At 39.4% G+C, this 14362-nt stretch overlaps 1 protein-coding gene across 2 annotated transcripts in view; it reads left to right on the top strand.

Annotated features, from left to right (window-relative positions):
• The window catches only part of LOC136001306 (transducin-like enhancer protein 4), a 97654-nt gene extending 85965 nt beyond the window's left edge, over positions 1 to 11689 (top strand). For both annotated transcript variants that reach the window (XM_065655450.1, XM_065655448.1), the window contains exons 12-20: positions 553 to 685; positions 987 to 1180; positions 1372 to 1448; positions 5040 to 5289; positions 6376 to 6623; positions 7568 to 7715; positions 8330 to 8480; positions 8805 to 8881; positions 10005 to 11689. In XM_065655450.1, coding sequence (XP_065511522.1) covers positions 553 to 685; positions 987 to 1180; positions 1372 to 1448; positions 5040 to 5289; positions 6376 to 6623; positions 7568 to 7715; positions 8330 to 8480; positions 8805 to 8881; positions 10005 to 10112 — 1386 coding nt within the window. In that variant the 3' untranslated portion in view covers positions 10113 to 11689. The remainder of the gene's footprint in view (positions 1 to 552; positions 686 to 986; positions 1181 to 1371; positions 1449 to 5039; positions 5290 to 6375; positions 6624 to 7567; positions 7716 to 8329; positions 8481 to 8804; positions 8882 to 10004) is intronic.
• The last annotated feature ends 2673 nt before the right edge of the window (positions 11690 to 14362 follow it).

Here is a 14362-nt window from a genome sequence, read left to right as displayed (position 1 = left end):
TCAGGCCGAGAAGTCAGTGGTTTGTCTGATGAACAAGCTTGTCACAAGAGCAGAACTGCACAGTTCCTGATTTTATACCCGTCACTGTCGCCATCCTGTGTTTCCAGCACCACATTTGAGCATGAGTTGTTGGGTCACTTGTAGGTTTTTTTCTGCTCCTCTTGTCCAGCTGGCAGTGGCATCTCACAGAAACTCATAGTCCTAATGGCAGCAGGTCCACCACAAGCAGAATGAGACCACTGACAAATTTCACATATGCTGGCAATGTAATTGTCATTCAGTGATAATTTTGAGTCATGGACCTCATTTTGAATCATACAGATTTCCCCAGTGAGGAAATTTGTGAAGGCCGTAGTTATTCCCAAAGCCATTTCATCTTTTTCAGTGTCTCTACAGCTTCTCTTCATTGCCAGGGACTGTTGAAACCCAAACCCAAAAGCTAAATATCACTAGTCGTGCACACTCTGGTTGTTGTCAGCTCTCTTTCCAACTACTGGCTAAAAAAGTAAGATAACTAACAATCTGTCTTCCTTTGTCCTTTCTGGTGATTAGAATGAGAAATCTACCACTCCTGTGTCTAAATCAAATACCCCAACTCCACGGACTGATGCTCCAACTCCAGGCAGCAACTCCACTCCCGGACTGAGGCCAGTGCCTGGCAAACCCCCAGGTGTGGACCCGCTAGGTTAGTGTCTGTACATTTTAATGGTGTGAAATGTTGGCCATTCATCCCTAACCAGGCTCCCTCTAAATCTACAGTGATGAGGCAGTGCATTAAAGCTGCTTAAACTGGATGCCGAGCTGTTTGTCAGCACTTGTAATACAACTTGTGTGTATATATATATATATCTATATATATACATACATATGTGTGTGTATATATATATATATATATATATATATATTTTATTGTGGGCCAAACTCACATTTGATCTGATGGGTCTGGTCTGGCTGTGTGACTTCTCCCTTTTTTCCCCCCTCATTAGCTTCAGGCTTAAGGACACCTATGGCAGTGCCATGTCCTTATCCTACTCCTTTTGGGATTGTGCCACATGCTGGTATGAATGGGGAGCTGACCAGCCCTGGAGCTGCCTATGCCGGTCTACACAATATTTCCCCTCAAATGAGTGCAGCAGCTGCAGCAGCAGCAGCTGCAGCAGCTTACGGGAGATCTCCGGTGGTAAGTGTTTGCCGCTGTGCGTGTTTGGTGTTGAGAACAGTTCATATTAAATGTAAGACCTGTGGAGTTAAATCCAGTTCAGTATTTTTGTAATTTGTGGAGTTTGCTGTAGAGAACATGAATTAAACAGTCTTTCTTTGCTTATCTCCGTCTTTAATACACCTTTTTGTTTTGCTTGGGGAAAACTACAGGTTGGTTTTGATCCACATCATCACATGCGAGTCCCAGGCATCCCTCCCAATCTCACAGGCATCCCAGGAGGAAAACCGTGAGTATCAAACATTCAACTTTAAAAGTCAGTTATCTCTTGAAGTTGTGTTTCCTTGCTGGCTGGAATTCCCCTTATTACTGAAAACTATTGTGTGGATAGGATAAATATAGCAATTTGGCAAGGACAGGAGAAACACTGTTTAATTTTGAAGTTGCATTTGTAAATAGGTTTTGAAGATTAATAGCAGCCAACAAGGACTGGGTAGTCTAGAGTAAAGGAGACAAAAATAAATGGAAAAAGTAGCTGAACTTTGAAGTGTTACATACTGAATCTGACTGGTTGGTCTTATATGGAAATGCAAACTGGAATGGGATCTTGGCTTTCCATCTCTACTGCACTCTGCTTTTCAGTTTAAAAAAATCATTTCTTTGTTCACAGAAGTCTTGCAATTACTTGCAAACTTATCAGCTGCTATAAACAGCAGCATGCAGAGAACAGAACACTGCAATGTTTTGTTTGATTGAAAATACTGGGAAGAATGATATCATAATATTCAAATTCATCCTTGATGGAACTGACCATAAAAAGTGACCTACTGTACCAGGCCTCACTTGTTGTAAGCCTCGGAAAAAGAATTACACAAAAGAACTCTCTGTTCACAGCCTTCTTGAGTTAGAGAGAGAAAAAATAAAACAATTATGCAAACCATATTGATCCAGATTTTATGTAAGGGTTTTCAAGTTTCACTTCTTGTGTGATGCTTGTGGGCAACTGTGGCCAGCTGATACCAGAGAGTTTGAAGTGCAGGGAATGTCTGTGCCATTCCTTATGTGTGAACATGTTTGTGAAGGAGTGGTTGGGAGGTCGGCACACACTTGCATGCAGGTGAGTCAATACATACGCTTACCTGCTGGTGGGCTTGTGGACATGCAGAATTAATAACATGTCAAGGTGACAAGCAATCAGTCCTAGTGCTTGTAACTCCTCTTATACATAATGCGTCACGCAATTCATAAACCATGTCCGTCTCTCTTAGGCATCACACACTAGTTACCCCCTCAAGCTGACTTTCCTACTAGTTTCGGTGCCCTGGTAGCTGGCTACGTAAGGAGAGTCTGGAAATTGGTGTGCAGCAGCTTCCAGACTGTGGGGCATGGATCTTCATCCTGCATATGCAGGAGGCACTTAGAAATGCTTTGATGTAATGTTCAAATGTTCTCTGGGTTCAAGGTCATCCTTGGTGGAGTCGGTCGCCCAGAAGGAAGGGTGACTGGCTCTACCAGGCTTTGCTTGCTGTGGTCTGAGAAACAGCAATACCAGGGGCACAGAGATGTCCCTGCTCGCGTCTCACTTGGGTTAGAGTTGGAGGGAATAAAACGAGGCAAACTGAAATCAAACTGCTTCAATTCTGGTGCATCTCCAAGGTTTTTGAATATTGTTGACATATTGGTGACTCTTTTAAGCATTTAAATGTAACTGCCATTTGTCTGCCATAGGGCCTGAAACCTTTGAAATCTGTGGTTGTTTTAGCATGACTGCATTGATTTTTCTTCATCCGAAGTGCGGTATTTTTCACAGCTGTCATTCAGGATTGTTGCTTTCTCGTTTACTATTCCGTTTCCTTTAGAGCAAAAGTTGTGTAAATTCTCCTCACTGTTGATTGTTGGTTGAAATGGAGGAGACAGCATGTGGCACATCAGGGATCTGGCCCCTAATAACTCTCTTTTCACTTTGGAGATATATCAAAATGCTGAGGATTGTACAATATATAAATAGAGAAGGCAGCTAATGTGAAAAGAAGAAAAAAATGCTCACCAGGTGTTCATAGTGTCAGATATTTGTAAGATATTTAGACTACTTCAAATAAGCAACATGCAGTGTTAGTTCTCAGAGCGGAAAAAAACCAGCCCACTTTACCACAAAATGAAACTAAACAACAAAGCAACAGTTTAATCACACATGTTGATATGGAGTAATGAATAGAGTGTGAATAATGTAGTCACAGATCACTCCAGATCTAAGCTATATTTCCCTGTGTAATTTATAAGCATGCTAAAAATCACTTTGGCTGATATACTCTCAGTGTTCAACATGGCTCTGCAGAGAGTGACTGCATACAGAAATCAGAAAAAAATGATAATGAAGTTCCACTTGTTTTGTTAGAGATTCAGGTGACCATCAGCTGCTTTTTTCAGTACCTTACTGCAACAAACAGGAATTAGGGAGATAATGAGGAAGATATTTCTGATTTCTACAATGATAATCCAACCCTAATTCTAATGATACAGACAGTTTGCTGCTTCTGACAGCCACAGAAATCTGTCCTACTCTTTCCTGAATGTGTTTAACATCAAAAAATGGAGAATGATGATATGATCTGTCACTCGGACCTGCCAGAACAAGAAACAGCACAGGATGAGAAGAGTGTGTAAAGCTGTGGGAATAGGGCAGAAAGGTGAAAATGCAGTTGTGTTTTGTCTCACTGAAAATGGTTGTTCTAGTGTTAATGCACCATGAATCTTAAATAACAGATTCAGTAGTTGAACTATGAAGACTGTCATCTTCAGTGACTTTGAAGAAAGAATTAAGGAAGTGATCTTCCTAAGTATTGTCATTAAATTATTTTTTGTGAGCTCTTTTCATCCCACCATTATGACAATGGGTTTTTAATCTGTACTGTGGTGATTTTTCAGGTCTAAGGAAATTAAAAGCCTTCTGTTAAGCACAACTTGGTATGTAGGTGAACCCCCTTATAAAGTTTGTGCTTTTATATTACATGTGGTGTGTCAGGTAACATCTAAGAACAAGACAGCAAGACAATTTCACAACCTAACTGTTCTCCCTGGAAATATTTTGAGATAGAGCTGTTGATAGTTATTCACAGGTGGCATAACTGGCAGTCACACAGCACATTCTTTCTCAGTAAGAGCCCTCATTCTGGCAAGAGAAACTGGGATTTGTAGTTGTTCTGTCAGGTCCACACACACACCCCCCGGAAAAAAAAAAAAAAAAAGATAGCCCAAAAGAAGGAAAAAAAAGTCCAGTGTATTTTTTTTGCTGATCTGTCATGTCAGATGTCAGCAAGCATGCCTTGAGGACCAAACTCTTTGATGGTGGATTTTTCACTTCACCCTTAGGGACAGTGCTGGGCAGTTTTGCTTGAGGTGCATGGGACCTGGCAGAGCATTTGGGGTAGCGTGGCAGCACTCCAGCTGAAATTTACACGTTAGAGACAGTAAGGGAGCAAGCAGATGTCCCCTGGCACTCAGCTACCTGCCATGCTCTGCAGCAGCCAGTCAACTATTTCTGTCTTCAAGGGTGTCCTGACCCGACCTTCCTTCCTTTCTCTGCATGTGGTTGTCTCCTCATGCCCCGCATTTGAGAGCGGTGTCGTGTGTCCTCACTCATGCCAGAAACCATCATTGCATGAGCTTTAAAAGCTCATTTGATTGGTATATGGAGCTTGAGTTTCCATGTTAAGTGGAAAGTGCTTTGAGGTTTTATACTTCACACGATTAAAAAGATTGCAAAAGGAACTGAGTGCGCAATCTGAATGCCTGCAGTGGAAGCACATCTTTAATTCTGTTTTCATAAATGGGCTTGAAGAAAAACTTCTTAAATCAACCCCTATCTTTTTTCTCCCCTCAGAGCATACTCATTTCATGTAAGTGCAGATGGTCAGATGCAGCCGGTTCCTTTCCCTCCTGATGCCCTCATCGGTCCAGGAATCCCTCGCCATGCCCGTCAGATCAACACTCTGAACCACGGAGAAGTGGTGTGTGCAGTTACCATCAGCAACCCCACGAGACACGTGTACACGGGTGGGAAGGGGTGCGTGAAAGTCTGGGACATCAGCCACCCTGGCAACAAGAGCCCAGTCTCTCAGCTGGACTGCCTGGTAGGTGAACAGCAGTATATGACAGTGAAAGAAGATAGCAGGTTGTGTTAGGATTGAAATGCTGCTAAGGTACAAAAAACAGTGGCTACTTGAGTGCTGTCATTGGTACTGAAGCTCGATATTTCATTTGCAATTTTGTTGTTTCTTTTAGAACTGAGTTTGAAGTATGTTCCTGGTCGTACTTGTGGGTTTCCCCCCGCCCGCAATGAATCAAAACGTCTATAATATCCTAAAATTGTATTGGTAGAGGGAAAGATCAAAGGCAGCACAGCAAATATTGTTTATAAACTTTGACATTTGTTGGCAATCTTAAAGCTTGCTATTCTATCATACTAAAAATTGCTGTCTTGCAGCTGTATTCTCCGAGAATATTTGAAGGTTGTGTCACGTATTTTGTGTCTGTATACGTGTGTGAATGCATTTCCCCATCTTAATGTGACAATTAAAAATATCCCTGAGTGTTATTCACAAATTATTTGAATGTGCTAACAAGATGAACCATTGTTAGCAGCTTTTTTAGTGTCATTTACCAGTTCTTGGTAAGATGTTGCTTCTTGTTACAGAGGCATTAAAATGGGAACTATGCAGCGCATGTAGACATATAATGAATTGCTATACAAGTTGCTGCACAAATGAAGAAAATTGCCCAAATATTTTCCTCTGACATCTCCTAGATGGTGGCAGCAAGTCTCACTGGAATGGGGGAGGCGGGGGATGTGCAGGGAATTCAGTACTCCCCCATGCTGAGAGGTTAATGTGCTGAAATAAACAGAGTATGAAAATGTAACTTTCTCTACAAGCTGTTGAATACAGCTATCTTGAATTGTTTTGGGCTAGGTTCAGGTCTTTGCATTTTGATGCTAATTAAGATTAAATATCTCTCACTACTGAATTTTGTAGATCAAGTTTAAGTACTTCCCTAATGTCATGTAATTTTCTGGCATTAATACACTTTATCATTGTCATAAGTATAAATGGCTCATTAAAACCAGGAGGGAATACAATACTTTTATGGATTTCTGCTTTCATGTTAATGCTGTTTTCCTTTCCTCATGAGTAATCTCTTGATGGCTTCTGTCTCCACAGAACAGAGATAACTACATCCGTTCCTGCAGATTGCTCCCTGACGGCCGCACCCTAATTGTTGGCGGGGAAGCCAGCACGTTATCCATTTGGGACCTGGCAGCTCCAACTCCGCGCATCAAAGCAGAGCTGACATCTTCAGCTCCAGCTTGCTATGCTCTGGCTATCAGCCCTGATTCCAAGGTTTGCTTTTCCTGCTGTAGCGATGGGAACATTGCAGTGTGGGATCTCCATAACCAGACTTTAGTAAGGTAAGTCAACAGAACGGGATCATCAGGTTGTGAAGAATTAAACATGGCCTGACAGTCTCTTCTGCGTATGTATGCCACTTTCTCCATTGTGTCTCCGTAGCTCCTTCCAGTATTTCATTGCTAGGCAATAGCCATGGTAATACTCTGGCAAAAGTCTACATAATTGTTTATATGTTTTGAGAGTTTCATAATTCTAGGCCTGTTGAGCAGCCCCATAACTATCATTTCCTCAGATCAGCTGATGTTGACACTGCTGTACGTTCTTTGAATAGATAAGGGTTTTGTTTCCATGCAAGACACTATACTCACACTCCAGTCTCTTTAATCAGTGCTCCAGCAAATATGTCTTGGATAAAAATGTCTGTAAATTACTGCATTGCAAACTTAACATCTCAGGGGTGCGAGCTGCTGCACAACACTAATGTACGGTAAACTAGGAGCCAGTCACACAGAGCTTCTCTGCACGCTGCACTGTATGTTGTTACACGTAACATTTCAGTATTGCATGTAAAGTCAGGCTTTTTCTCCCTGATGTTCCCATTTAAACCACTTTTTCCTCAACTTTGTCGGTGACCTGCACGTTCTTAAATGAGGTGAATTTTGACAATCATACTACGTTGCTTTGTGGAGGTGGGATATTTTCAGTCAAATAGGCGATGTCACACAGCAGCAAAGATCCCCAGACTATCTGACTTGTAAAATGTGCTTTTGAAATGAAATTAGTGCTTGGCTGTGTGGCCCGATTGCTTCATCAATTCATCACAAGACTCACATGGTTGTCCCTGAGTTTATATTAATCTCAGATTGCTGTTGGAATCCACGTTACTGTTCTATTCAGTGACTGTGTGTCAGGGACTGAAAGAAAAAACAGGTATTTTATATACATGCTCAGAACTGACTCTTTCCAGTGTGAGAATGTGGATATCTTCTTTCAACATTTTCAGGCAGTTTCAGGGCCACACGGATGGAGCAAGCTGTATTGACATTTCTAATGACGGCACCAAACTATGGACAGGAGGCTTGGACAATACAGTCAGATCCTGGGATCTCAGAGAAGGGCGGCAGCTACAGCAACATGACTTCACATCACAGGTTCAATCTCAGAAGCTTTAGCATGTTCAAGAAAAATCTGTCATAGTTTTCAAAAACAAGCACTTTTATTTTTTGTGGGTTTTGTTTGGTTGGTTTTGTTTGTCTTTTAAAGCAAAAGAAGCAGGCTCAAAGAGAATTCCAAGGAATTTTAGACTTAGTCTCACACTTTTTACACCTTTTTTTTTTTAATATGGTAGCTAAACATCTTTATGGATTATGACATTTGACAGATTATTACTTTTCCCATGAAAGTAGTGGGTAATCCCTTTTAAAAAAGAATTGCCAGATTAAAGTGCTGTTGTGTGCAATCTGTTCCTTTTTCTGTAGATTCTTGTTCAAAAATATTTTATGAAAATACTTTTAAATGCTGCGAGGTAAGCTAGGACATTAACTTTTATAGGTTGTTTCAGTGCTTTGCTATTACAATTTTAATTCAGCTTTGTTTACATGAGCTAATTTATCTTGATTACTATAGTAATTGGATTATCATGTTTTTAAAACCATGATAGCCCGAAATGTGTTTTTGCATAGTGTTAACAGTGTAACAAGAGTCGGTTTTGAGTATCTCAAGCTCATTCCTTTACTGATTGAAGCATGTGCTGTGCTAATTCCAGATCTTCTCACTGGGCTATTGTCCAACTGGTGAGTGGTTGGCAGTAGGAATGGAGAACAGCAATGTCGAGGTGCTGCATGTTACTAAGCCGGACAAGTACCAGCTGCATCTTCATGAGAGCTGTGTGTTGTCACTCAAATTTGCTCACTGTGGTAAGCAAATCTTTCTATGTCAGTGTTTTCCCTCCTGAGAAATTTGTTCAAGATGACCTTTAAATGAAATTAGGGGTATAGTTCAAAATTAGATGTTATATCTAAGTATTAAAAATATTTTAAAAATTCGATGTGACTCCTTTTTTGTATAAACTGCTTATGTTGTGATTGAACATCATAATGCAACCACATGAAAATGTGACTGCTCTTTGAATATATTTTTCCATTAATGCGTGAGTGCATTGTTCTTACGATTAATCTGTTTCTTGGGGTGCATTCCTTGAAAACAAAATGCAACAATAACATTGAAACAATCTGTTGCAGGCAAATGGTTTGTAAGCACTGGAAAAGATAATCTTCTTAATGCCTGGAGAACACCTTATGGAGCCAGTATATTCCAGGTAATAATCTCCCAAAAGCTGTTTTCCACATATGTTACAGTGCAGTAGAGCTGCACATCGCAGGGTCTGTCATTAGCTTAAGGAGTTTTTAAATGGAAAATCTTGGCTAATTACTGTGTTCCTGTGTTACAGACTTCGTCTGTAATTAAAGAGAGATACGCTTTTATCCTTTCTAACATTTGACTAATTTAGCTCTTACAACAAATTAGCCTGTTAATCTAAAATTGTTTTTAATACTCTTCTTTCTCACCTCACCTTCATGTGCATATTGCTGTAGTAGTCCTGTAATACAGTACCCAGGTCACATTGTTAAGTGAGCATTCACTGAAGGTCCAAAATGTAGTTAAAACAGTGAAAGTCATATTCAACACATGCATTTTTCTTGGGTAAGACGTCTGAAGTCAGTGAATTGGACAGGCGGACTCCTGAGCTGAAAACTGTGTCCTTGCGGAGGAGCCCCATGGAGTGTAACTGGAACTTGTAACTTTTCTATAGCCTTTAATCCCTCTGTGCCCAATTCTAATGGCCATTAAGGAAAAGTGGGATTTTTGGCATGTCCTTCTCTCTTTCACTTACAGATACCTCTAGGTTGAGAATTTTTTTAATTGAGCTGACTGGCGTTCAGGTTTAAAGGGTCAGGTCGCACCTGTACTGGTACCTGCTGTATCTTCGCCTTTGGAGACAGTGCAGTTTGCCTTGGCATGAGAAAGCTGAGGTGTGAGTTTTCTTAGTGGAGAGTATTTGGCTCTGGAACCACCTACCACAGAAAGCCCAAATTGTCCTAACAAGTGCACATCTCCCAGAAAACTGATGTTAAAACCCCGGCGCAGCTTTCTTGATGAGGGTCAGAGAAAGAAACTTCCTGTGCAGTACAGCAGAGGTTTATTGGCAAAAACTTTGCATGAGTGGGAAGTGTTTAGCTCTTGAAGTGACAGGCAGAAAAGAATGCAGACATATGTTATGTAAAGAAAATATACACTAAAACAATGAGTAAAATGTGACAATACGTACATATCATCTCAGAAAAGACAGAAAAGCTGGGAGAGACAGAGCCACTGCATCCTGGTGTATCCTGTGGATGGTAAAGATGTAATTTTCTTTTTTTTTTTTTTATGTCTTGCAGTCCAAAGAATCCTCATCTGTGCTTAGCTGTGATATCTCTGTGGATGACAAATACATTGTCACTGGCTCTGGGGACAAGAAAGCTACAGTCTATGAAGTTATTTATTAGAGACAAATCTGAATGCAGACAGAACTCCTTCTCCTAGCACTTTGCTGTTTATTCCTTTTTTTGGTTTCTAAACTGAGAACTTAAATGCTCATCACAGTTGTGGAATTTATTTTTACCTTCTTAACTTGCTATTGATTTGTGAATGCTCATTAAGATCTTGTGATACCAAATTGTCAGATAGCTACTTGGCAGAAGATGGAATAAGCATACTTACCAGTGTACTTGACTCTTTAATTATGTATTATAGCTGTAACGTATTTATTTTGTTTAAAGAAGGCTTTCTAACAATGAACTGACTAAATAAAGCTGTCTGGCCCGGCTTTAGTTTGAAAGATGCATTGTATACTTTGTGTTTTTACAGATGGATAAATTGGGGATCTTGGAGAAGGATGTTCAGGAGATAGTTAAAGTTACACTAAATAGACTTGTAGTTTCTATTTAAAAGAAAAAAAAAAAACAACACACACTTTGTTATATTTTTGAGTCCTGTTCTTGGATGAGACCTCTAAGTGTTATTACAGTATAATTATTTGGTGGGAAGATGCTGTATCTTAACTATTTTAGACAGTCTTGGAAACTTAGGAAATTGCAAACTGTAGCCAGTAATCTACATGCCTGTGATGAATGGCAAATTCAGTTCACATCTAAATCAAACTCACTTTAAGTAAGAATGTGCTAATTTATATATTTGCAATGTTAATATAGCATCTTGTGTACAGATTTGTTCTCAATGCTCTTCTGTTGATAAACATAAAGCATTTTGGTGTCAAGCTAGGTTTTTTAATATAACACCTCTCTTTGTTATATTGTAGAGAGTACAATAAGTTGCCTCAAAGAATCACCTTTGTTACTTCTGGAAACTTTTGCAATGTTTCCTTGAAAATGGGGATATGTGTCTTTGGGCAATTTTTCAATTACAAGAGATTATGAAAAATATTTGATATGTTCTTTGGAAACTGCACTGAAATAAGGATGGATGCCTACCAATATACAAACTACAAAAGCAATGACCTCCAAGGTAGGATTTACAAGAGTACTCATTCCGACATGCTAAAAGGAATGGATTCTCTTTGGGATAAGGACTTGCTTTGTTCGCCAGCAGTTCAATCCAAGTCTTGATTGGATGTCTCTAAAATGGACGCAGACTGAGCCATTGTGCCAGAGACAACGTGTTATCTTTTTATGTTGTTGTTGTTGCTGTTAAACTATGACCTGTGACTTTTTTTTTTTTGAATGCTTTAAAAAGAATCTTTAAGTCTGTGGATCTGCTGATGTACAGTGCCTTTGCTGCTATGGATCAAAATCAAAAGACCCGTGTAGATAAATCTTATTGTATAAGTAGAAAATTACTTAATTTCATACTAGAAATGGATTGATGCTGCAAGTTAAAATGGACTGTTCATTGAAGTTCCAAATGTGGTAGCAAAAAATGGTGTCTTAAGTGCTTAGTGTTTGATGTCATTAACAGTTTCGTAATACTCTACATTGTAGAAAGGTTTTGATACTAAACTGTGTCATTGTACATAGTTCTAATGCATTGTATTGACCACAAGTACTTCTATATGGTAGATTATTGTTTGTGCATTCAGACTTTTAAGCATTAAACATAAGTAACTTCTAAGATGCATTTTTCTATTTTTTTCCCCTCCCTCATTCTTTTTGTGCATTATAGTCTCAGTTATGTGTGCAACATGCTGTCTGTAAGGACAACAGGCATTCAGTCACAGAGCATGCCACTACAGATACTTTGAAGTTTTGTCACTGGCAGGCAATGTAGAGGTTCACAAAATTTTTCTGAGCTGGCAAAATCAATGGATTTATAGTTTCCCAAGTGACCTGACTGCAGTGATTCTGAACTTTGGGCGTGTCACCTAGGAGTTCGTCACATTGCGTTTGTGCAGTTTCTCATCTGATACAAAGCTTTATGTTCTCTCATGCCTTGGAAAGCATGAAATTAGGGATGATTCTGACTCCGGTCCCTGCTGAAGAATGTGGAGCTCAGCAGAATGTGGGGAGTGGTGTTGTGCTGGAGCATCACGCCCTGGGTTTCCTTATCCAGAGCTAAAACTTGTTCATGCCTGTGCAAAGGCTTCTGTTCACTACAGTTTATTTTACATGAAGAATTCAACCCAGCTTCCATTGTGCTAAGACACAGGTTAAAGTGAAATGGGGGAAATTAATTTATATACTGTTGGGGGAGCAAGGGGGAGAGGTTGTGCTGGTTTTGTAACAGGAGAAATGGAAATGGAAAAAATCCAAAGGGAAATTGGAATTAAACCTTTTCTCTTGTAACCCATTTCTGAAAAGCAACATTGTGCGTGTTGGAAACGCCCAGGCGTCTAAGCCTGACCTGCAGTGACATGCCAGCCCTTGGTGATCACTGGTGCATGAACCCAGGCTGAGAAGTTTTTTTAGTTTTTTCAAAATGCAAAAACAAGTCTTGAGTTGATGAGGTCATTTATCTATACTGTGAGTGACTGGGTAATACTTGCTGATGGAGGAGAGTGTAGATGGAAGTTTACCTCAGAGCTATCAGTTTCCTTAGGGTTAACAGTGAAGAATTTTCTAGATGTCCCCTGGAATAATAGAAGTTTTCACTCGTATTGAGGTTCTTTACTACTTAGTACAATAATGCTTCATAAAGGTAAACATGGTACAGATGCTTTCTGTTAATTGTTACTCTTGTCTGAAGAGATATAATTTACCTGTTATAAATACTACATTGGAAACACCTTGTATTTTCAAAGCCATTCAAAAATTTAAAAGGCTAGGCTGTACTCCATTTGCGAACAAAAGAGAAACCACCTACTTAATTTTTGCAGAGGATGTTATATTTTTATGTAGTAGTTCACGCATAAGAGATTACTTAAAGCCCTTAAGATAAAGCCTTCCTTTAAAAAGAAGAAAACATTTCATACTCCTGAATTTGTACAAGAGCTAGTTTTGACAGCAAAGTAATATACTTTTAAAGCATGATGCCATATATCTACTTATTAATGTTTGTATTGATGGCTTGTAAACAGTCTAGGAATTAAATGCTTTAATCCAGGATTACTACAGTTAAATGTGTAATCATCCTAATTTTTTTCCCCTTCAGGGCTCAGTGCAAGTGAAAAGTGGTGCAGAGCTGCTTCCTGGTTTCCAGTTAAGTATACGTAGGGACATCTTCCTTTTTCATTCCTTAGTTTCACCATTGCAGAGCACCATTTTGTCCAAATTGTTTTGTTACAGATGTTTCTTGCACCACAGACATGTGGCCAGCATACTCCATATTAAAGGTACAACTATTTCTTTCTCTATTCTTCTTCCCCTCTCAAATGTTTTTTAGTGCAATGATACATTAGGAAAGCCATTTTTTTCTAATCTTTCTGTCCTTTCTGACTGGCCAGTATAGACATGTTTAAGGGGTATATTTTCCATCAAGATAGTATTTTCTAAAAATATGCAATTTTAAATTATATTTCTTCTGCTTGTTCATAGCCAAAAGTTATTTTTCTCTCCTGTTCCTTTTTAGACTACTTAATTACGTTAAAAGGAAAAAAAGATATTTTACTGGCTGTGATTTTCCTGTACGAGGGATTTTTAAGTCTGTACTGGAATAGTTCAAATTAGATTTTGTGTTTGTTTTTACTCTGGCACCTGAAACACATAGGGATTTCCTTCTTCCTGAAATGTTGGTGATTGTGTCAGAGAAACAGGAGGGTAGCTATGCAAGTCTACGTGTATCTGGAGTGTCTTCTAGAAAAACACAGGTCAGAACCTTTGCTCAAATCAGCTCATCTCTGCTGAAGACAGCAATGCTCCCGTGATTTACACAGCTGAAAATTACCTCGCTGCTGAAGGCATAGAGGACCCAATCAGCCCATTTGGATTGGGTTTTTTAATTTGTTTTTAGTTTGGCCCTTTATGCCCCTTCTGTTTTTATACTAGCATGTTCGTTTGTGATCATCCCTACCAAAATCCTGATGTGACTAGCTTCTACTTCAGAATTTATGCTCTGAAATAATGAAAAGCAAGAAAAGAAAAATTGTTACATTGAATATGCTCAAGTTTTTGTATTTGCAGGAGTCAGCAAATTCGAAGCAGTAGATTGGTCTGCAACTGCCTCTCATTTGCATTGAATAGGCTACATCTTTGTGGCACCAAATTAGCACTGAATACAGCATTACAAAATACACTTTAGAACATCAAATATGGCTACTGAGAAAAATGTCGCTTTGAATTTTTCAGAGCAAATGCACTCTGAAGAG

Source organism: Caloenas nicobarica, chromosome Z, assembly GCF_036013445.1.
Source record: "Caloenas nicobarica isolate bCalNic1 chromosome Z, bCalNic1.hap1, whole genome shotgun sequence".
Taxonomy (NCBI): domain Eukaryota; kingdom Metazoa; phylum Chordata; class Aves; order Columbiformes; family Columbidae; genus Caloenas; species Caloenas nicobarica.
Note: the sequence above shows the minus strand (reverse complement) of the source record. Positions and strands in the feature narration are given on the sequence as shown.